Here is a 22400-nt window from a genome sequence, read left to right on the forward strand (position 1 = left end):
AAACTGCTATTTAAATTTTTTTTTACATATTTTTGATAATTTTTTGAGAAACTCCGGGCATTTTCCAAGAGAATGAGACCAACCTGACCTCTCTATGATGAAAATTAAGGCTGTTAGAGCAATTTAAAAAAAATATACTGCAAAATGTGCTTGAAAAAAAATAACCCCTGGGGGTTAAGGGTTGGAAATTTCCAAATAGCCTGGGGGTAAAAGGGTTAAAAAGGTAAAGGAATGCTGCTAAAAAGTACCTCTCGCAGAGTACGTAATACCCGGGGGACAGGTAAGGTCTTTGCTGTGCTCTAATGTGACAAACTGTGTAAAGGTTTTGCCTTTTAGTAAAGAATTCCGATTTTTTTGTCAGCATGAATCACAAGCAGGTTCAACTATGCCATGGTCTTCCACTGTCTTAGGGTAGAGTTCACTTGCTTGAGGGTACTCTCGGGAACGTTGTTCTATTTTATTTCTCTTACTAATGGATTTTTTAAGGTTTTATAAATCATATATGAAAGATCTATTTTTTACTGTTCTTAAAATGTCTTTATATTAATTGCTCATTACTTTTCTTGTAGTTTATTTATTCCTCACTGGGCTATTTTTCCCTTGTTGGAATGCTTGGGCTTATAGCATCCTGCTTTTCCAACCAGGGATATCACCTGGATGATGAAGATGATGGGTTTTTACTACAAATCGTAAACACTATTGTACCATGAGTTAAATATTCACATGCCAGATGAGAAATAGTACAAATTTTAAAATTGAATTATATATTTCTGAGCTATTCAAACCAGAGGCATTTACTTTGTAAGGGTTACACTCTTTTGCTGTGTTGCTACTGCCAAAGTTAAAGAAATCTTGTGTTTGGCCGCATTATATGATTGCCCTCTGTTCCCACTTGTGCCCTCAATGCCAAAGATCTTAAAAACAATGATAGCTTTTTCCATACATCCCTCGAGTTGTTCTTTAATATATTCGGTCCTTTGACTGGCCAGACAGTACTACTTTGGATCCCTCTCTCTGGTTACGGCTCATTTTTCCTTTGCCTACGCATACAGCGAATAGCCTGGCCTATTCTTACCACATTCTCCTTTGTCCTCATACACTTGACAACACCTAGGCTACCAAACAGTTCTTCTTTACTCCAGGGGTTAACTACTGAAATGTATTTGTTCACTGGCTGCTTTCCTCTTGGTAAGGGTAGAAGAGACTCTTTAATTATGGTATGCTGCTTTTCTGGGAGAAGGACACTCCAAAATCAAACCATTACTCTCGGGTCTTGGGTAGTGCCATAGCCTTTGTACCATGGTCTTCCACTGTCTTGAATTAGAGTTCTCTTGCTTGGGGGTACACTTGGGCATGCTGTTCTTTCTTATTTCTTTAACTCTTATTTTATTGAAGGATCTAATTTAATGTTGTTACTGTTCTTGAAATATTTTATTTTGATTGTTTATTCTTCTCTTGTAGTTTGTTTATTTCCTTGTTTCCTTTCCTCATTGGGCTATTTTTCCCTGTTGGAGCCCTTGGGCTTATAGCATCTTGGTTTTCCAACTAGGGTTATAGCCTAGCTTGTAATAATAATAATAATAATAATAATTATAATAATGATAGGGTAGAAATTTTTTAAGACATGTTTTATGAATGTGTTGAGGTGGTTTTGGCCATGTTGAGAGAATGGAAAATGGCTGTCTGCTAAAGAAGGTGATGAATGCAAGAGTTGATGGGAGAAGTACAAGAGGAAGGCCAAGGTTTGGGGGATGGACGGAGTGAAGGAAGCTCTGGGTGATAGGAGGATAGATGTGAGAGAGGCAAGAGAGCGTGCTAGAAATAGGAATGAATGGCGAGCGATTGTGACGCAGTTCCGGTAGGCCTTGCTGCTTCCTCCGGTGCCTTAGATGACCGCGGAGGTAGCAGCAGTAGGGGATTCAGCGTTATGAAGCTTCATCTGTGGTGGATAATGGGCGAGGGTGGGCTGTGGCACCCTAGCAGTACCAGCCGAACTCGGTTGAGTCCCTTGTCAGGCTGGGAGGAACGTAGAGAGTAGAGGTCCCCTTTTTGTTTTTGTTTCATTTGTTGATGTCGGCTACCCCCCAAAATTGGGGGAAGTGCCTTGGTATATGTATGTATGTTTTAAATGAATCTGTTTGTATGTTAAGTTTGTGATGAGCTTACAGAAGGTCCTCAACTTAGAAACTTAATTGGTTCCAAGAAGCTGTTTGTAAGTCGGATTTTGTTAAATTTTCTCCTATGGTAGGCCTAACCTGAATTCCATGCCTATGATTTCTAGCTACAAAATTCAACAAATAGTCGGGTTTCATATGAAATCGATATCAGGTTATTACGAATGTTGTTTGGCTTACTGTATTAAATCATATGATATTGTTTTATTACATTATTTCTTTATCTTCGTTATTTTCAGTTGGTTTTCTGTTTGTATTTCCGAATATTTGTAAGTTCGTGACCTGTATATAGTGAATCAGCATTACTGTATTACTGTACAAGCGAACATTTCTCTCTTTCCCTGGAAACTCGCAAGAAGTGTAACTTCTTTCTTGAACCATCTCGTATAATTCATTCCAATAGGCTGTTTCCTTACGTTTTCTTCGTTACCGATGCCTCACTCCCACTAACACTTCTCACAGAAGTCCAATCTTCTAGGCAAGAGCTGTTAGGCTGAACAAGAATGTGAACTTCAAGTGCTAAGATGATCTGTGTAGTTCTTTAGAATAAAACTTTTCTTGAGAATATAACGTCTCTTGGTTGCCGTGCCGGGCGGAAGTCTGTTCGACTGCCGTCCATGCTGTGCTTTTTTATTATTATTATTATTATTATCATCATTATTATTAATAGCTAAGTTACAACTAGAGTTGTAAAAGCAGGATGCTACAAGCCCAAGGGTTCCAACAGGGAAAATTAGCCCAGCAAGGAAATAAGTAAACTACAAGAGAATAATGAACAATTAAAATATTTTAAAAACAGTAACATAAAAAAAAAGATCTTTCATAAATAAACTGTTTTTAGAGATATGTCAGCCTGTTCAACACAAAATTTTTCTCCGCAAGTTTGAACTTTTGAATTTCCACCAATTCAACTATCAGATTCATTTAAGTTTCTTGTGATTGTGAGTGTTTCTCTGTTACTATGTGATCTTATTTTAGGAACCTTGATTAATTTCTCTGATACTTTATGATCCCATTTTAGGGACTTTGAATGTGTTGCATTGCAGTGTTGTCAAGCTTTTTTGATACACAGTAAATAAAATCTTTATGTTCTTCTTGACCAAAACTACTTTTTCTTACGTGGTTCTGATTAGGTGTTACTGCTTAATATAGTAATACTGTACGGTGTACCTCCATCTACTTCACTGTTATAAACTTTGAAATATTTGAAATAATGCCGTCGATTTTAGCTCATGTGTCCTCTGTACTTAGAATGAGTAATATTTCATAATAATTTTTATGTACCTTAAAAATACCTTTAAATGATACAAGCAAATCATTATTAATTCTTCAAATGAAAATGAAATCAAGGAATCGCCATGCAAATATATATATTTCATTAGCAGGGATGAATGTGCAGCACAAGTTGGGAAATAAGTTTACAAATTGTATTACACGGCACAAATAAAAGGATCATTTATTCCAATTTACAATATTTTCACACAACACACAAAATTTAGGTGCTTTTTCGTAATTAGCGACCGTCAAAACAAAAAGAAAGTTCTCCGTTATTAGACGTGTAATGAATCTAAATGATTGAAGGTTAAATAAAAATAGTGAAGACACTACAGTACTCGATTAAATTTACTTCAATTTACATTTGCAGCTTTTGTCTTCGCTACTGGACTTCGGAGGAGCCAAGGCACGACAGAGCGATCTCTTCGGTACGATGGGAGTTCAGGATGTATCTTCCATTAAGAAGCGATTATTCAAGGCAAGTGTTTTTTATTTCATTGAGTTTCAACCTTATTTTAAGCAGAGGTAGCAGCAGTAGGGGATTCAGCATTATGAAGCTTCATCTGTGGTGGATAATGTGGGAAGGTGGGCTGTACCAGCTGAACTCGGTTGAGTCCCTTGTCAGGCTGGGAGGAACGTAGAGAGTAGAGGTCCCCTTTTTCGTTTTGTTTCTTTTGTTCATGTCGGCTACCCCCCAAAATTGGGGGAAGTGCCTTGGTATATGTATGTATGTATGTATAAACTTATTTCAAGCTAAACACACTATTTGATTATAACTCCTTTTGTTTATAAATAGTGTATTATTCATACACGTTATCATATTTATTGTATGTGTTTGTTAACCCTTTTACCCCCAGGCTATTTGGAACTTTCCAACCCTTAACCCTAAGGGGTTATTTTTTTTCAAGCACATTTTGCAGTATATTTTTTTTTTTTAATTTGCTCTAACAGCCTTAATTTTCATCATAGAGAGGTCAGGTTGGTCTCATTCTCTTGGAAAATGCCTGAAGTTTCTCAACAAATTATCAAAAATATGCAAAAAAAAATGTAAATAGCAGTTTTTTGCGAGGGCGTACCGGTATGTCCATGGGGGTAAAGGGATGAGTTTTGTGAAACGTACCAGTACGTCCATAGGGGTAAAGGGATGAGTTTTGTGAAACGTACCAGTACGTCCATAGGGGTAAAGGGATGGGTTTTGTGAAACGTACCAGTACGTCCTTTGGGGGTAAAAGGGTTAAGGACGTGTTTCTGAATATATAATAACTTAAGATCTTCTGAATGAAAATAAGTGTAAAAATCATTTGTATACAGAAACTCCTCAACTTAAAAACTTAATAGGTTCCAAGAAGCTCTTTGTTAGTTGAATTTTTGCAAATTTTGTCCTATGGTAGACCTAACCTAATTCGCATGCTTAGGATTTTCAGCTGATAAAATCAATGAATAATCCCCTTTCATATTGCAAATGTTATCTTGCTTATTGCATTAAATTATACAGAATTGTTACATTACGGTATTTCATCATGAACATTTGATACAATATCCGACACTTATGATTTCAGTTGCATTTGCGTTTGCATCTCCGAACGTATGTAAGTTTTCAGTTGGATTTGCGTTTGCATCTCCGAACATATGTAAGTTGAGGAATTTCTATATAATAATTATCTACCTCCTTCCTTTTAGGGATTGAAAGGGGTAGATAATGTATACACCCAGCACAAGCCCTTGTTGATCGAAACACTAATGGAGATCGTGAAAGGACGTCTAAGGGAAGGAGCCTTTCCCTACTGCGGACATCCTCCATCTTCGCCGTCAAGGTTGGTAATGTTTTGATAGATCATAATATTTTTTATTTGTGAAAAGGTATTGGGATACTACTTGAGTCTGAAGGTTATAATTATGTTGGATATGTCGTATCTTAGTACAGTAGTAAAATGGCAATTTTGTAAAATAATTTTGATTTTCTCTTCAAAGCTGTCTTTTTAATTAGGGATGTTGTTTCTGCTAAGCTGCGATAGTGATTGATTGTTAACGAGGTAGTTTGTTAAGAATAGGGTTGAATTAAAATGTTTTTGACCTGCTTCAGGACAAAGGGAGAGTTAAATGTGAATTGACTGATCTGTATACGTAGGAAACATATTTACTGTAATATACAGCGTACTTGAAATCCTTTTCTTCTATTTGTTCCTGCTCGAAAACAAATCGTTACTCCCTCCTTGGCGGTGGTATTCCCTACATTCTTCCCCCCTTGAAGTATCTTATTCTACCTGGTCCCATGTGGGGAAGTGAGGACCCGATAAGACAGTCTGTAAAGGTAGCAGGAACACCATCTTGAGGGTAAAATCCCTGTTAGAGATATACTTACTTAAGGTTAAGCTTACGACAATGGCCTACATTCTCTGGTAAGCTGCTGAGGACCATCTCGGGTATCCTGACGTCTATCTCAGTGTGCTACGAGAAAGGTTATTTGTTTGGAGGTTAGAGTGTTTCCAGGATGGAAGTTTAAGAAACTCCAAAATTATATAGTAGCTCTAAGGCTCAGTTTGCACTAGTGGATTTTTTCCATTCAGAAGTATTTCCACTTGATAGGAAGCATGTCTTCACATGAGGATTTTTCCCGAGCGGCCTCGTAGTTTTAAAAGTCACTACACTGTAACTACGTGGGTTAGCAGCGCACGCAGGTAGGAAAACCATTGGGCAGCATGTGAACGTCCTCATTGATTTCTAAACCGTGCAGCATTAATATGCTCGTGTGAAGGTGTGGCTGATGGAGAAAACTGGGCCATGAAATTAACTCCATCAGGACCGTGATGAAAAGGCCCAGCAGCTTGGGAAACACTTTGCATGAAGCTACCTATGAAACACTAGGGTCATCCCGAGGTTCAACGAGATGAATGCTGGATTGTTCGGTTAGGAAGAGAACACTTGAAGCTACCTGTTCCATTAGGTGGTAAGCAGATTTCATTCTGTGCCCACAACTGAGGTGATCTGCAAGAGCCTCCTCCGGCCTTGCCTTTTCCCCGCTGTCAATTTTACAGCAAGGGGAAGTATGTTGGTGTTCATTCACTCCATCTCATAACAGTAGGGGCATGGAGCTTCTTTGCAGGCTTATGTTGTCACTTGTCAGCGCGACTGGCTGTCCCAACACCCATTCTTTTATTGCTTGCAGACCACAAAATACTGCTAACAACTTCAAAACAATTGGAAGCCCTAGAAGCCACGAAAGCCTCCAATTGGAAGCCCCAAAAGCCACGAAAGCCTCCAATTGGAAGCCCTGAAAGCCTGCAATTGAAAGCCCCAAAAGCCTGCAATTGGACGCCACAGAAGCCTGCAATTGGAAGCCCTGAAAGCCTCAAATTGGAAGCCACGAAAAGCTGGCAATTGGAAGCCCCGAAAAGCCTTCAATTGGAAGCCCCAAAAGCCTGCAATTGGAAGCCCCAAAAGCCTGCAATTGGAAGCCCTGAAAAGCCTGCAATTGGAAGCCCCAGAAAGCCTGCAATTGGAAGCCCCGAAAGCTGGCAATTGGAAGCCCCGAAAGCTGGCAATTGGAAGCCCTGGAAGCCAGCAATTGGAAGCCCCGGAAAGCCTGCAATTGGAAGCCTCGAAAACCCTGCAATTGGAAGCCCCGTAAGCCTGCAATTGGAAGCCCAAAAAGCCTGCAATTGGAAACCCCAAAAGCCTGCAATTGAAAGCCCTGAAAAGCCTGCAATTGGAAGCCCCAAAGAGCCGGCAATTCGAAGCCCCGAAAGCCTCCAATTCGAAGCCCCGAAAGCCTCCAATTCGAAGCCCCGAAAGCCTCCAATTGGAAGCCCCGAAAGCCTCCAATTCGAAGCCCCGAAAGCCTCCAATTGGAAGCCCCGAAAGCCTCCAATTCGAAGCCCCATAAAGCCGGCAATTGGAAGCCCCGAAAAGCCGGCAATTGTAAGCCCCGAAAGCCTCCAATTCGAAGTCCCGAGAGCCTCCAATTGGAAGCCCCGAAAGCCTCCAATTGCAAGCCCCGAAAGCCTCCAGTTGGAAGCCCCAAAAGCCTGCAATTGGAAGCCCCAAAAAGCCTGCAATTGGAAGATCCAAAAGCCTATAATTAGAAGCTCCGAAAGCCTGCAATTGGAAGCCCCGAAAGCCTGCAATTGGATGCCCCGAAAGCCGGCAATTGGAACCCCCAAAAAGCTGGCAATTGGAAGCCCCAAAAAGCCGACAATTGGAAGCCCCAAAAAGCCGGCAATTGGAAGCCCCAAAAAGCCGGCAATTGGAAGCCCCGAAAGCCGGCATTTGGAAGCCCCGAAAAGCTGGCAATTGGAAGTCCCGAAACCCGGCAATTGGGAGCCCCGAAAAGCCGGCAATTGGGAGCCCCGAAAAGCCGGCAATTGTGAGCCCCAAAAAGCCGGCAATTGTAAGCCCCAAAAAGCCGGCAATTGTGAGCCCCAAAAAGCCGGCAATTGTGAGCCCCAAAAAGCCGGCAATTGGGAGCCCCGAAAAGCCGGCAGTTGGGAGCCCCGAAAGCCGGCAGTTGGGAGCCCCGAAAAGCCGGCAGTTGGGAGCCCCGAAAAGCCGGCAATTGGAAGCCGCCAAAAGCCGGCAATTGGAAGCCGCCAAAAGCCGGCAATTGGAAGCCGCCAAAACCCGGCAATTGGGAGCCCGCCGCCAAAAGCCGGTAATTGGGAGCCCCGAAAGCTGGCAATTGGGAGCCCCGAAAGCCGGCAATTGGAAGTCCTGAAAGCCTGCAATTGGGAGCCCCGAAAGCCAACAAATGGGAGCCCCAAAAACCGGCAATTGGGAGCCCCCCAAAAACCGGCAATTGGGAGCCCCCCAAAAGTCGGCAATTGGGAGCCCCCAAAAGCCGGCAATTGGAAGCCCTGAAAGCCTGTAATTGGAAGCCCCAAAAGCCAGCAATTAGAAGCCCAAAATGCTGGCGACTGGAAGCCACAAAAGCCAATGAATGGAAGCCTAAATTGCCAGCGATTGGAAACTCCCAAAAACTAAAATTGCAAGCCCCGAAAGCCAGCGACTGGAAGCACAGAAAGCCAGCGACTGGAAGCACTGGAAGCCTCAAAAGCCAGAAACTAGAAGCCCCGAAAACCGGCGGCTGGTGATTGGAAGCCCAAAATGCCAGCGATTGGAAGCCCCCAAAAGCCAGTGACTGGAAGCACAGAAAGGCGGCAACTGGAAGCACAGAAAGGCGGCTACTGGAAGCACAGAAAGCCAGTCACTGGAAGCCCCAAAAGCCGGTGACTGGAAGCTCAAAATGCCAGCGACTGGAAGCCCAAACTGCCAGCAACTGAAATCCCCAAAAGCCAGCGACTAGAAGCACTGAATACCAGCTACTGGAAGTAACAAAAGCCAGTGACTGGAAGCCCCAAAAGTCGGTGACTGGAAGCCCAAACTGCCAGCAACTGAAATCCCCGAATGCCAGCGACTAGAAGCACCAAAAGCCAGTGACTGGAAGCACCAAAAGACAGTGACTGGAAGCACCAAAAGCCAGTGACTGGAAGCACCAAAACCAGTGAATGGAAGCCCCGAACGGCGGTGACTGGAAGCTCAAAATGCCAGAGACTGGAAGCCCAAACTGCCAGCAACTGAAATGCCCGAAAGCCAGCGACTAGAAGCACCGAATGCCAACTACTGGAAGCACCAAAAGACCCAAACTGGAAGCCTCGAAAGCCGGTGACTCGAAGCCCAAACAGCCAGCAACTGAAATCCCCGAAAGCCAGCGACTAGAAGCAGCGAATGCCAGCTACTGGAAGCACCAAAAGTCAATAACTGGAAGCACCAAAAGCCAGTGACTGGAAGCCCCGAAAGCCAGATACTGGAAGCACCAAGAGCCAGCTACTGGAAGCCCCGAAAGCCAGTTAGTGGAAGCACCCAAAGCCAGCTACTGGATGCCCCGAAAGCCACCGACTGGAAGCCCCGAAAGGTGGTGGTTAGAAGCCCCAAAAGCCACCGACTGGATGCCCCGAAAGCCGGCGGCTGGAAGCCCCGAAAGCCACCGACTGGATGCCCTAAAAGTCGGCGGCTGGAAGCCCCTGAAAGCTGGTGACCGGAAGCTCACAATGCCAGAGACTAGAAGCCGCTGAAAATCCAGCGATTGGGAACCCCTGAAAAGCTCGCGATTGGAAGCCCAAAAAGCCAAGAGACTAGAAGCCCCTGAAAATCCAGCGATTGGGAACCCCTGAAAAGCTGGTGATTGGAAGACCAAAAAGCCAGACTAAAAGCCCCTGAAAATCCAGCGATTGGGAACCCCTGAAAAGCTGACGATTTGAAGCCCAAAAAGCTAGAGACTAGAAGCCCCTGAAAATCCAGCGATTGGGAACCCCTGAAAAGCTGGCGATTGGAAGCCCAAAAAGCCAGAGACTAGAAGCCTCTGAAAATCCAGCGATTGGGAACCCCTGAAAAGCTGGCGATTGGAAACGCAAAAAGCCAGAGACTAGAAGCCCCTGAAAATCCAGCGATTGGGAACCCCCGAAAAGCTGGCGATTGGAAGCCCAAAAAACCCCAGAAAATCCAGCGATTGGGAACCCCTGAAAGCCGGCAACTGGAAGTCCAAAATGCCAGTGATTAGAAGCTCCTAAAAGTCAGCTATTGGAAGTCCCTAAAAGTCGGCGATTGAAAGTCCCTGAAAAGCCAGTGATTTAAGACCCTGAAAAGCTGACGATTGAAAGCCGTAAAAAAGAACAATTGGAATCCAAAAAAAAAGCCGGTGATTGGAAGCTCCAAAATCAAGCTATTTGAAGTTCTAAACTCCAGCAACTGGAAGCCCTAAAAAATAGTTATTGGAAGTGCCTGAAAAGCCAGCTATATGGAGCCCCCAAAACCCAGCTATTGGAGGCCTTGAAAGGCTGGTAATTGGAAGTACCCTAAAAGTCATCGATCGGAAGGACCGAAAAGCCTGCAACTAGAAGCCCTGAAAGCCGATGATTGGAAGCCCTGATAAGATGGCAATTGGAAGCCCTAAAAATGCCGGAAATTGAGAGCACCCAAAAAGCCAGTGATTGGAGTTCCCCAGAGAAGTCGGCGATTGGGCCTAAAAACCCAGTGATTGGAAGACCTGATAAAGCCAGCAATTGAAAACATCAAAACGCCAGTGATTGGTAGCCTAGAAGAGCAGACAATTGAAACTCCAAAAAAGACGGTGTTTGGAAGCCCCCAAAAAGTGGTGATTGGAAACCCCATAAAAACTGGCTACTTGAAGGGGCTGATTGGAAGCCCCAAAAGGGGAGCGATTGGAAGCTCCGAAAAGAGGGCGATTGGATGCCCCCAAAAAATCAGTGATTGGAAGCCACGTAAATGCGGCAATTGAAAGTCCCCTGAAAAGATAATTATTGGAATCCCCGAAAATGCGCCAATTGGAAGCCCTACTGTAAATGTGGTTATTAAAAGCTCCCTAAAAAGGCATTGATTGGAAGCCCCTAAAAAGCCAACATTTAGAAGCCCTTAAAAGCTGGTGACTGGGAATCCAAAAAGTTGGTGATCGGAAGCCACCAATAGACTGTGATTGGAATCAAAATGGTGCTCATTGGAAGCCCTGAAAAGCTAGTAATTGGAAGCTGCAGAGTGGAAATCTAAAAATGCTGGTGATAAGAAGCCTCCTAAGAATAACGTGCTTGGAACCCTCAAATGTTGATGTGACTGGATGCCCCTCATATGCTAGCGATGCGATTGGACGTCTCTCAAATGCTGGCGATGTGATTGGATGCCTTCTCGAATGCTGGAAATGCAATTGCACACCCTCTCGAATGCTGGTGATGCGATTGCGGATGCCCTTCGAATGCTGGCGATGTGATTGGACGCCCCTCAAATGCTGGCGATGATTAGAAGCCTCTAATACGGAAGGCATTGATTGCATCTGATGTCTACGACCATGAGTCGAAGATTGGATTGGATGCTTAAGAGCCACAAGAATTGGATGTCTCAAAGTCACAAGATTTGGGGGATTCAGAGCCACAACAATTGGAGGCCCCAGAGCCACGTTTGAAGGTGTGGATTGGAAACCTGTGACGCAGGAGGAGCAGATTGAATTGGATGCCTTCGATCTAGGACAAAAGGATTGGATACCTCCCTCTTGTGAGGAATAGATATTATAGGACTCCTTCAACTTGGGAGGAACGGATTGGATTAGTTATATATAGTTTGATAGGCCATTAAAAGCTTCTCAGTATGCAGGTCCAATCGCGGTGAATTCTTCATTTGCACTATGAAGTAAAAGTTTAAAGCAACTGTTGAGCAAGATAGAAGATAGGAAGCACCCTCAAAGTATATCAAGGAAAGGAAAGCCCACTGATGGTACTGGGTTTACGAGATCTGTTACCCAGTGCAGCAGCAACAGCTACAACACTGCACTAACGCTTAAAGGTTCGGATCTGTTGGTTAGCCCCGAGATAGAAAGGTGGTTACTAGATGTTTTCTTACTTGAGGCCATACTCTTAGACTTGCCCTTCTTCAAACAGGATGAAGTGTTAGGAGTCAGAACTGGAAGAGGAGAAAGTGATGCATGTGCAATGATTCTATCCCCTTGCTAGAAAAACCCTTCTTCACTACAAACGGAGAAGTTGAAGGCTGAAAAGCAGATGACATCAGATGAAACTACAAGAAATATTTTGCTTGGAATCAAAGTCACTGAAGCCATCTTCCACGAGGGGTCTTGACACTGAAGGGAGAGTTTCCTTCAAAGCAATCACAGGAGGAGGTTCTGAAATGCCCCTAGAGTACCACAAACCCTCTGTAAACAACCTCCATTTGCGACAGACAAATCAGACCCAGGCATTTCTTTTGGCTGCTAATGGAAGAGATATTCACAGGTGAAAATCTGGAACTATGTGCAGAGTAACTGTTGATATTGTCATTCATATTACATTTACTCTCTGAGTACTGAGCGAGTTCAAGGAGTAACCTCAGGAGAAATAGCGAGTTATTGTCAGGAAGGAAAAAGAGAAGAGAACCAAAATTATGTTCTTTGACCTCAATTGGGAAAGATTCACGCATGAGGGTGCTGGGAAAGGCTTCTCGGCATTCTTCCTCTTCCTTATAAAACTTTCCTACTGTAGAGAACATAGCAGACACTCCTCAATGTGGGAACCCCTGTCACAGGTGCGCCCGACTAGGATCTATCAACAGTTTTAACATAAATCTCTCATACCCTTTACCTTGCTTTCCAGAATACTTTTGTATATTAACAGCCTTACGTTCGTCAATGAAAATTAACCCCCTCCGTCAAAGGAAAATATTCAAGTGGGTGATTGGGTTCCCCTCACCTAACCCTTTTACCCCCAAAGGACGTATTGGTACGTTTCACAAAACACATCCCTTTACCCCCATGGACGTACTGGTACGTCCTTGCAAAAAAATGCTATTTACAATTTTTTTTTGCATATTTTTGATAATTTTTTGAGAAACTTCAGGCATTTTCCAAAAGATTGAGACCAACCTGACCTCTCTATCATGAAAATTAAGGCTGTTAGAGCAATTTAAAAAAAATCTACTGCAAAATGTGCTTGAAAAACAAAATAACCCCTGGGGGTTAAGGTTTGGAAAGTTCCTAATAGCCTGGGGGTAAAAGGGTTAACTGATGTTACCAAACTACCTCCGCAAGAATTCAACAACTATTTTTGCTTCACAAAGACAATACCCACAATTAAAAGGACAAACGTTTGAATTTGTGTAGGAACAATTTTTAAAATGTGTAAAAATAAATTCTTTTTTCTTAGCAAACTTGAAACCTGTAAAAAAGTAGTTCCTAAATACTAAAAATGTTTTCTCATTCCAAATAGATTATTCTATCTACACCTCCTGAATACAAAAACATTATCTCATTACAAATAGATTATTTTATTCCATCTACAGTATTTCTCATTGCCATTCACTTACTGACATAAAGTATGTCTATTCCAGGCCGCAAAACATCATCGTGTTTATCGTGGGAGGCATCACGTACGAGGAGACGGCCGCTGTCCATCAGTTTAACACCAACAACCCTGGAGTGAGAGTTATACTGGGAGGCACCACAGTCCACAACTCCTCCTCCTTCCTCGATTCTGTGGAACGAGTCATGGAGGGCTTACCGCGGAAGACGCTCAGAATATGAGCGCCCGTCGTCCGTCTGTACATTCTAATCTGATGTATAATATTCCATTCCTACTCATAAGTGATGTAGTTCCTAGATAAGATATTCATTTTGAATTACCACTATATAGTAAATAACACTATTTATATTAAAAACTTATAAGATACAGGTGCTCTTTAATGTCCTAGTTTATTTGACATTGTACTGCTAAGAAGGGAATGTAAAATACAGTGGATTTGAAATGGATCATGGAAACATTACAGGAAAGAAATGGTTTCAGTCAGAAGCACTTGTATGAAGTACGCTACGCGTCCTGCAGTTAAATAGGACTATGTACAGTATGTGGATTCCACCTTTTTAATGGAATTATTAGCTTCCAAGATGCCATTTTAATACCTTAAGATTTTATAACTACCAAATATTGAGCCCAATAATTTTATTGCATACATATCTGTTTAGGTAATATACAAAACAGTGCTTAACTGTAACTACACTAATATAGACAAAAAAAAAATTACAAGTTCTTTTAAACAAATTTAAGTTTTGAAAACATAATGTAACAAAGAAGCTGACACTAATTGATTCAGTTATGAGAGCAGCAGAGAATTAAATTATCATTATGAAGATGCCTTCTATAATGAGACAACTATGCACCGATTTGAGAGAGAGAGAATGACAGCTTAAGAGACATGTTGAACAAAAAGACACTGAAAATCGTACATGTTAAAAAATAATATAAAGAGAAAGTGACACCAAACACAGTATTAAGAGAGGGTAGGTAGAAACCAAATGGAAAAAAGAGAAAGTATGTGAGAAAGGGATTCATAAAGGGAAAGATGGTGACAAAAAGAGAAAGCGTCTATGCTGTGTTAGGGAAGATAGAATATAAAGAGGGGAAGACGATGATTTGTGGGGAATAGAATCGGTCTCTCATCTCTCAACACAGTAAAGTTAAGCAAAGTGGACGATGGAATATGAAAATAAGTTGAGGGAAAATATCATCTTCGTAAAAATTTCATTAGAAAAGACTTAGAAGCATTGAACAAGGGATAGTACAGTATTGTGAAACTCCCAAAGGAAGGTAATGGATATGAGCTGGAAGATCTACTTTATATAAGTTGAACTTTCCCGACTTCAGGAATAATAAACCAATTGCTAAAAACTACTCTGGTTCTAGTCATAGAGTTAACCAGAATATATAAAAACCTAATAAAAATCCACTGTGAAAACAGTAGCAAGTATTTCAGAAGAACTTGAGATAAATGAGAGTTTAGATTTGTGGAATCTATGCCATATGGTTTAGCAATAGGACCAAGGGTCAATTGAGGCCTTGCTTTTGCATTATTAGGTTTAAAGTTAAATCAGGTCGGACAGCAAGATTATGATATACAGACGCTACGGGGAAAAATGTTAGTCGGCCATTACTCCACAATGTCATCAGTGGTTTATAGAAGTATCGTATGTCACAAAATATTACAGGGAGAGAGGCATCTAGAGGCTTCGTTTGTAGATGACCCACTGTTAACGGCAGAATAAGAGGGAGGAGTTTGAGAAGTGTTTTAAAGGATGAAGCGAGTTAAACTCAAAGGAGAGGATCAAAATTCAGTTGAAGAGGAATAAATCTAATGAATTCTGATTGAGAACTAATGTAGTTGAAATCAATATGCAGTTTATTAACAGATATCAGACGTCACAAGAGACGCTCAGGATTGTAAAATGTACTCTCCAATAGAGTAAGGGATTCCTAATGGGTCGAAATATATCGAGACTGGGGTAGGAAATGAGAAGAGGTACTGTACCATGTGTGGACGGATAAACCTTACAAGAAATATTAGTTTAAAGGAAATAATAGACTGTAGTAAGTGCTGAGAGAGAAGAAACATATTAGAAACAGCCTAGATGAAAGGGAGAATGATATTGTTTCTAATTTATTAACGGAATAAATCTAGGTAGGTTTCATGCATATTAGCTCTGTAATATTCTATGTATTATATTAAAGGGTGCTTACAATGAATATGATGGAGACTTTTAATGGGTATGATAACAAGATACTACAATTTATGGGCAGATTTCAGTATATAATCGTACTACAAATGAGGAAGTTGAGACGTGGTATCTAACCATTGGAAAATATGCAAAAATTCCTTAAACTAAAAGGGTTTGGACATTAGTCAAGCTGAGGTATCTAACATTTGGAAATTGTGTAAACAGTCTTACACCAAAATTCAGAAGACATCAAAATATCCTGGGGGAAAATCAGTAGGAAAATACTATAACGTTAACAAAGACTTACACTAGCTTTGAGTTTACAGAGAATTGCCTAGGGCGAAAAGACCGGAAAAAAATCAATCTTAATGGCAACTTTATAAGGGAGAAATTCAACAAAATAATTCTTGATAATGATGATGTTTGGAATTTGTTAATTTCAGATACAATAATGACATGTTTTTACAGTATTTAAAACTTGAGATATCAGAAAATTTGCACTTTCAAATTCTCTAGCTAAAAAGTTGTCATTTGAAGCTCAAATTTAAAAATCGCTATTTCTGAAACTTCAGAAGCTGGATATTTCATACCAGTGAAAGTCAAGAACTTCAGGGACTGTTTTGTATGACCTTAAGATATTGAAATACAGCAACATTTTTATAATGGACCTATTTCCACTAAGCAGCTCATAAAAATATAAACTTCAAACTTTGAAACTTTTGAAATACTGTACAGTGTTGTAAATCCACTGTACCGTTCTAAGCTTGAGAATATGCTGCTGAATTCAGTACTGTACTTTTGTATGGTGCAAAACATTATAACCTATGGTGTTTCACTAATCTTTATGGCTAAAGGAAGCTGGAAGGATCAAGATTTGGCGGCAAGAAAAGGTGCGATATTGGGCTTTGAGACTGGCAGTATACACTGGACGGCATCTGGCCAGTCACAGGACGACTCCTCTTGACGCCAAAGCAGTCCACTTGGGCAGTCAAATCTGGGATGGAAGGAGAAATAGAGGAAATATGAAGGTATGGTTAACAAAAAGGAAATTTAGTATGGTGGACTTACATTACAATCAGCAATGGACCTATATTATAATTAATTGTGCAGCTAAAGATTTTATCAGAACATAGTTTTTCTAACTAAAGTTGTACTTAAATAGAAATTTTTAATCATTAAAAACACATTATATTTTCTATATTTACTGTATTGAATCTACTGATATCTGATTTGAGGATAGAAATAAGTAATGCTTTATGCTACTTCCATGTCTTAAAAACCTCTTCCTTTTTTTTTTTTTTTTTTTTTTTTTTTTTTTTCTTTGATTATTTTTTTTTAATCATATACTGTTCCTAATGAGATAGACAAGCAATGAGCAAAAAGAAAACATATCTATAGAAGTCAAATGCATTGGGTGAGATTTATAAAACCCTTAAAATGTATAAAAAATGTTACAAGATTCCTACACTAAACTTTATTTTCTAAAGAGATAGTTATATAAAGTTTGAATAATTTTAGTTTGCCTTCCAAAAGTACTGTGAGTTTAGAATTTAATTTTGTGTTTAAAAATTACTAACAAAATTTTATTATGAATAAATACCGAACAGTATACTATACAGCAAAACATAGTACAAGGTTTATGAAATAGCTTCTTTTGTACCATTTTGTAATACTGTACTATTCAACTGTAGTTTAGCTTCCTAAGTATGTTTAAGGGCTTTAAAGGCTGCTCATGAATGGCTGAGGCAAGGGACAGTGACATTGCCCTAGAGAATGACCATATATACATATGATCAGCACCCAAGACCCATCTACACCCAAGTTGATGACTCAGCAGGCAGACTTATTGGCTCCCCTAAACCCCCTATCCTTGGCTCACAAGGATGGCGAGGTCGCAGACACAAGAAACAATCGGGCTTGAGTGGAACTTGAACCTCAGTCTGGCTGATCGCCAGGCAGGGGACGTTTCCAATAGGCCGCCACAACCCTTAACCCTTTTACCCCCAAAGGACGTACTGGTACTTTTCACAAAAGCCATCCCTTTACCCCCATGGACGTAATGGTACGTCCTTGCAAAAAAATGCTATAAAAAATTTTTTTTTCATATTTTTAATAATTTTTTGAGAAAATTCAGGCATTTTCCAAGAGAATGAAACCAACCTGACCTCTCTATGACAAAGATTAAGGCTGTTAGAGCAATTAAAAAAAAATATACTGCAAAATGTGCTGGGGAAAAAATAACCCCCTGGGGGTTAAGGGTTGGAAATTTCCAAATAGCCTGGGGGTAAAAGGGTTAAGATACAAATATAACGTACCTGTAAGCGTGATGGTCAGTGCATCTATAAAAAGCATTACAGGATGTGGGATCAGGAGCGAAGCCCACAGACTTGCAGTCGGCAAACCACGATGCAGCGGAAGATACGGATGAAAATTTGGATCTCAGGGAAGGAAAGTTTGCGAAGGAAGAGACTGGTTTTACGGTGGTGGTAAAGGAATTTGTTCTTATGCTATTAGACGATATGGAATTGCGTGTGTTCTCAGGGGAATTGCTGAAGACTGGCCTGTGAAATTAAAAAAACGAAGAGGTTAGAGACAGATTTTTTTCCATGAAAGCTTAACATTATCATAAAGTATATTTATTTACCCTGGCCTGTCAGAAATATATGAGCTCATAGGACTGGATTTGAATGTTTTTTAGGGGTAAAAACTAAAGCATCATATTGTTAAAGAAGGTGACAAGCCAAGTAGAAAGAGACCAAAAGTAGAAATGAGTATAACATACAGATGTCAATGCTTTCAATGTGCTATTAGGAATACAATTGGTGGTAAAAATCAGTGGGATTCAGTGAAACCTCAATTTAAAAATCCCTTATAACAAAAAAATTCAAAGCTCATTTTCACTAAATCTATAGATGTGTTTCTCTTCCAATGTTCCTAAAAGAAATTTATTTTTTGGATTAATAAAAGCCACTCAGAATTACTCTACCTATATCTGCAACACAAATAATAGTTTTAATATTATTTACTGTGAACAAGAAGGTTTCCGTTTACAAAATGCTTAAGGATTCCTACCATAATCCTACAGGTTTTAACGTAAAAGAAAATTCAAGTACAGTACAATACAAATTACCAAATAACTTTCTTTAAATAAGCATAAAAGTATCTTTATTTTCTTTTATCTACAAATAACCATAAACATCTTTTCTTGGTAATCAAGATGAACGACAAAGTAAATTCTAAGTAGCTGAAATTGAAAGAAAAGTTTTGAGTTTGAAGAAGAATATCAACTGGGTTTTCATTACTTACACAGAATCACGAAAGTGGTTATCAACTATTTTATTATTATTATTATTATTATTATTATTATTATTATTATTATTATTACTTGCTAAGCTACAAAAAAAGTAATTAACAATTAGAATAAAATATTTTAGAGAAATAACAACATTAAAACAAATCTTTCATATATAAACTATAAAAACTTTGAATAAACAAGAAGAAAAAATAAGATGGAATAGTGTGCCTGAGTGTAGCCTCAAGCAAGAGAACTCTACCCTATTACAGTACTGCGTACTTCTATCAAAGTAACCATCCATAGTCAATGGTATAGTATGAATTTATTCATTTATATTCATCAGTAATAAAATCATGCGCAAGGAAAATATTACCATGAAAGCCAGTCATATGGTGGTTTGGTGGTTTGTGAAAAGCCACCTCCAAATACATTCGGTCGCTTGGTCGTAGTTCCCTGAGTCTTGAAGGAGAATCGGGACGTAGATGAAAAAGGAACCTTTGTACTAGTTGTGGACGGAGTAGTAACGGACGATGAAGCTCCTGTACTGGGTAATTTATTTTGGTCATTACCTGGTGAGTCATTGAAGATTGGCCTGTTGAATGAGAAAGGGAAAAGAAAAAATTCAAATGGACATATGTTTTTAGCATACAGTAACTGGAATTTAGCCATAAACGTTTACGCGAGGTGTCAACGACCCTTCGCTACATAGCAAAGGTAGCGGGGCATGAACCGGTTACCCCACTCACACACTCACCTAGTGATATACATCACTTTTGATTGCAGGCAGGACTTCTTGGGGGATAGGTGATGACAGGATAAGTATGAGTAAAGAGCTCAGGTCTGTATATTTAGAACAAATACAAATTACTTGAAATTTTTCCATTTGTTCCTACACAAATATAAACCCTTCATTCGTTACTATGGAGACTCGTCCTTAGGTGGATGGAAGTCCAAACCCCAACTAGCTGGGAAACTTCTCTAGGGTTACAGCTCTGAGTTTGTTAGAGCGTAAAAAAAGAGCGGCGTTGACGGCCAGGACAATCATGGTGAATGAGTAGGAAAGAAGCACTGTGAATTGACTAGGTAAGACTAAAGAGTAATTAACACTTCATACTTAAACCTAGACATTGTCCAAATCCCCCTCGCAGGGAGAACAGGGACATAACAAAATACAGTGATACCTCGGTAGTCGAACGACTCTATACTCGAACAATTCGGAGTTCGACCAAAATTTTCGAGAAATTTTTGCTGCGGTGCTCGACCAAAAATTCGGTACTCGACCAGCCGAACACGTGACGACCGCATGGGCTTTGTGATGATCGCGCCATCTCGGCCACTCTCGCTTGTTCGGGAAGCATCAGTTCTCTCGAGAGCGTCACTCAGACAATGCGCGATCAGCATTCGTTGTGATTTAGTGATTTTCAGTGCTTTTAATTGCTTTTTTAGCTTTCATAATGAGTCCCAAGAAAGTAATGAGTGTTAAGGGGAAGGAGAAGAGGAAAACAGTGCGAACAACGATCGAGTTGAAGAAGGAAATTATAGCGAAATATGAGAATGGTGTACGAGTGTCCGATTTAGCGGTAGAATACGGAATGGCGAAGTCGACCATTTCTACGTTTTTAAAGCATAAAGAAATGATTAAGAAGGCGAATGTTGCAACGGGAGTTACGGCGGTAACTAAGCAAAGGCCACAAGTGATTGAGGAGATGGAAAAGTTGCTTTTAATATTTATTAAAGAAAAACAGTTGGCCGGGGAAAGTGTTAGTGAAGCGTTCATTTGTGAAAAAGCGTTGCATATCTATGAAGAATTAGTGAAGAAAAGTCCGAGTACCAGTGAAAGTGATTCATTTACATTTAAAGCGAGCAGGGGTTGGTTTGAAAAGTTTCGTAATAGAACAGGTATTCGTAATAGAACAGGTATTCATCATTTTCGAAGAATACTGCAGAGGAGGAAGAAACAATTAACAATAGACCAGTTTTTCACAAAAGAAAAGAAAGCTGCTACATCAAAGCCTGTTTCTCCTCCAAAGAAGAGACAAAGAAGAGAAGAAACCCCTGAAATAGATCTGCCCACCCTTTCATTGGAGAGAGAAACAACTCCTGAAGGAGAACTACCCCGCCACATCATGGAAGGGGACTCTCCTTCCAAGCAGTAACCTCCCCCTTCCATCCTCTCCACATCCATCCCTGTATGCCATCGAACCGCTGCTCAAAGGTATGTTCACTACAGTACAGAAAATGGTTTAAAATTGTTTTATTTTAGTACAGTAAATGGTTTAAAATTGTTTTATAGGATTTTCTGACCAATTTCATACACATTTAGATAATTATTGTTGTTTAGGTACACGTTTTATTAATATTTTGGGCCTGTTCGAGTGCTTGGGAACGGAATAGAATATATACCATTATTTCTTATGGGGAAAAAAAATTCGGTACTCGAACAAATCGGAGGTCGAACACGGATCTCGAACGGATTATGGTCGAGTACCGAGGTATCACTGTATATCAAATATTTCAGACCACACGAAAGGAAATGGCTGTTACCTACAGTCGGAGTAGACCAGTTTGCCGAGTCCTCTAGATGCTGTGCCCCGAGAGAGGGAAAGACGAAGGAAGGAAAGACCAGTCATTCTGTCCATTCATAGCAGACTAACACCGGGTAACGTCTGCCCTCGACCTTCTGCTACTTGTCCTAAAAGAGAGCTGAGATAGCTTGTATCACTTGTTTATTGGCCACCTCAGGACCCAGAGAAAAAGTATCCAGGTTCTTGTGCATTACATCTTGCTAGTAGTGGGTGGTTAAGGTAGTCTGATGTTGCCGGACACTTGCTTGTATGCACCACAGAGAAGTTTCTCTTACATGCTAGGGACATATTTGCGCCTCTAACGACGTGAGGTCTGGGTCTATGGTCATGTTGAGGACAGCCAGAATTTGCTGCATGGTCAATGACCTGCCAAATTCATGCAGACATCATATTCGTCGTGACTCTCTCAGTAACTTTGTAAGTAGAAGTTAGAAGTAGAAGGTCTGGATACCATTCTGCTTGCTGCCATATTGGAGTTATCATGGTCATTGACAGATTTTGAGATGCCCTCACCTTATTGAGAACTCAACTCATTAGACAGAAGTAGGGAACGCGTAGACATCTAGGTTGTTCCACGGATGTTAGAAGGCATCTTGTAGAAATGCCTGGATCTGGTACTGTTGAACAGTACACCAGAAGTTTCCGGTTGAAAGACTTTGCGAACAGGTCTATTATCGGCAAACCCCACCAAGTCAGAATTTTGTTGATTATCAGGGAATGTAAAGACCATTCAGAGCCAAATATCCGAGTCTTCCTGATCAGTTCTTCTTGCCCTGATTAAACCTGGCTGACAGAGAGATCAACTTGCCTTACCTCAAGCGCAGAGTTTCTACAGCTAGATGACAAAGCAGCAATGAAAAAATATCTCCTTGCTTGTTTAGATGCGCTACTAGCATCGTGTTATTGCTCGTCAACACTACAGAGTGACCTGAAAGCTGTTGGAAGTGTTTGAGGGCCAGAAAGGCTGCCTTCCTCTCCAGGAGGTTTATGTGGCACTGTCGGTTGGAATCAGACCATAGCCTGGAGGCCATGGT

At 40.6% G+C, this 22400-nt stretch overlaps 2 protein-coding genes across 8 annotated transcripts in view; one reads left to right on the forward strand and one right to left on the reverse strand.

Moving 5' to 3' along the window:
* Nucleotides 1–13666, forward strand: part of Vps45 (vacuolar protein sorting 45) — a 103063-nt gene extending 89397 nt beyond the window's left edge. For both annotated transcript variants that reach the window (XM_068346964.1, XM_068346966.1), the window contains 3 exons: nt 3820–3927; nt 5130–5263; nt 13329–13666. In XM_068346964.1, the coding sequence (XP_068203065.1) occupies nt 3820–3927; nt 5130–5263; nt 13329–13521 (435 nt within the window). In that variant the 3' untranslated portion in view covers nt 13522–13666. The remainder of the gene's footprint in view (nt 1–3819; nt 3928–5129; nt 5264–13328) is intronic.
* Nucleotides 13667–13817: 151 nt separating this feature from the next.
* The window catches only part of LOC137617116 (oviduct-specific glycoprotein-like), a 67009-nt gene continuing 58426 nt past the window's right edge, over nt 13818–22400 (reverse strand). For all 6 annotated transcript variants that reach the window (XM_068346961.1, XM_068346963.1, XM_068346962.1 and 3 more), the window contains 3 exons: nt 19155–19373; nt 17802–18047; nt 13818–16480 (listed from right to left, as the gene is read on the reverse strand). In XM_068346961.1, the coding sequence (XP_068203062.1) occupies nt 16354–16480; nt 17802–18047; nt 19155–19373 (592 nt within the window). In that variant the 3' untranslated portion in view covers nt 13818–16353. The remainder of the gene's footprint in view (nt 16481–17801; nt 18048–19154; nt 19374–22400) is intronic.

The sequence above is a fragment of the Palaemon carinicauda genome, chromosome 23 (genome assembly GCF_036898095.1).
Source record: "Palaemon carinicauda isolate YSFRI2023 chromosome 23, ASM3689809v2, whole genome shotgun sequence".
In the NCBI taxonomy this organism is placed as follows: Eukaryota; Metazoa; Arthropoda; class Malacostraca; order Decapoda; family Palaemonidae; genus Palaemon; species Palaemon carinicauda.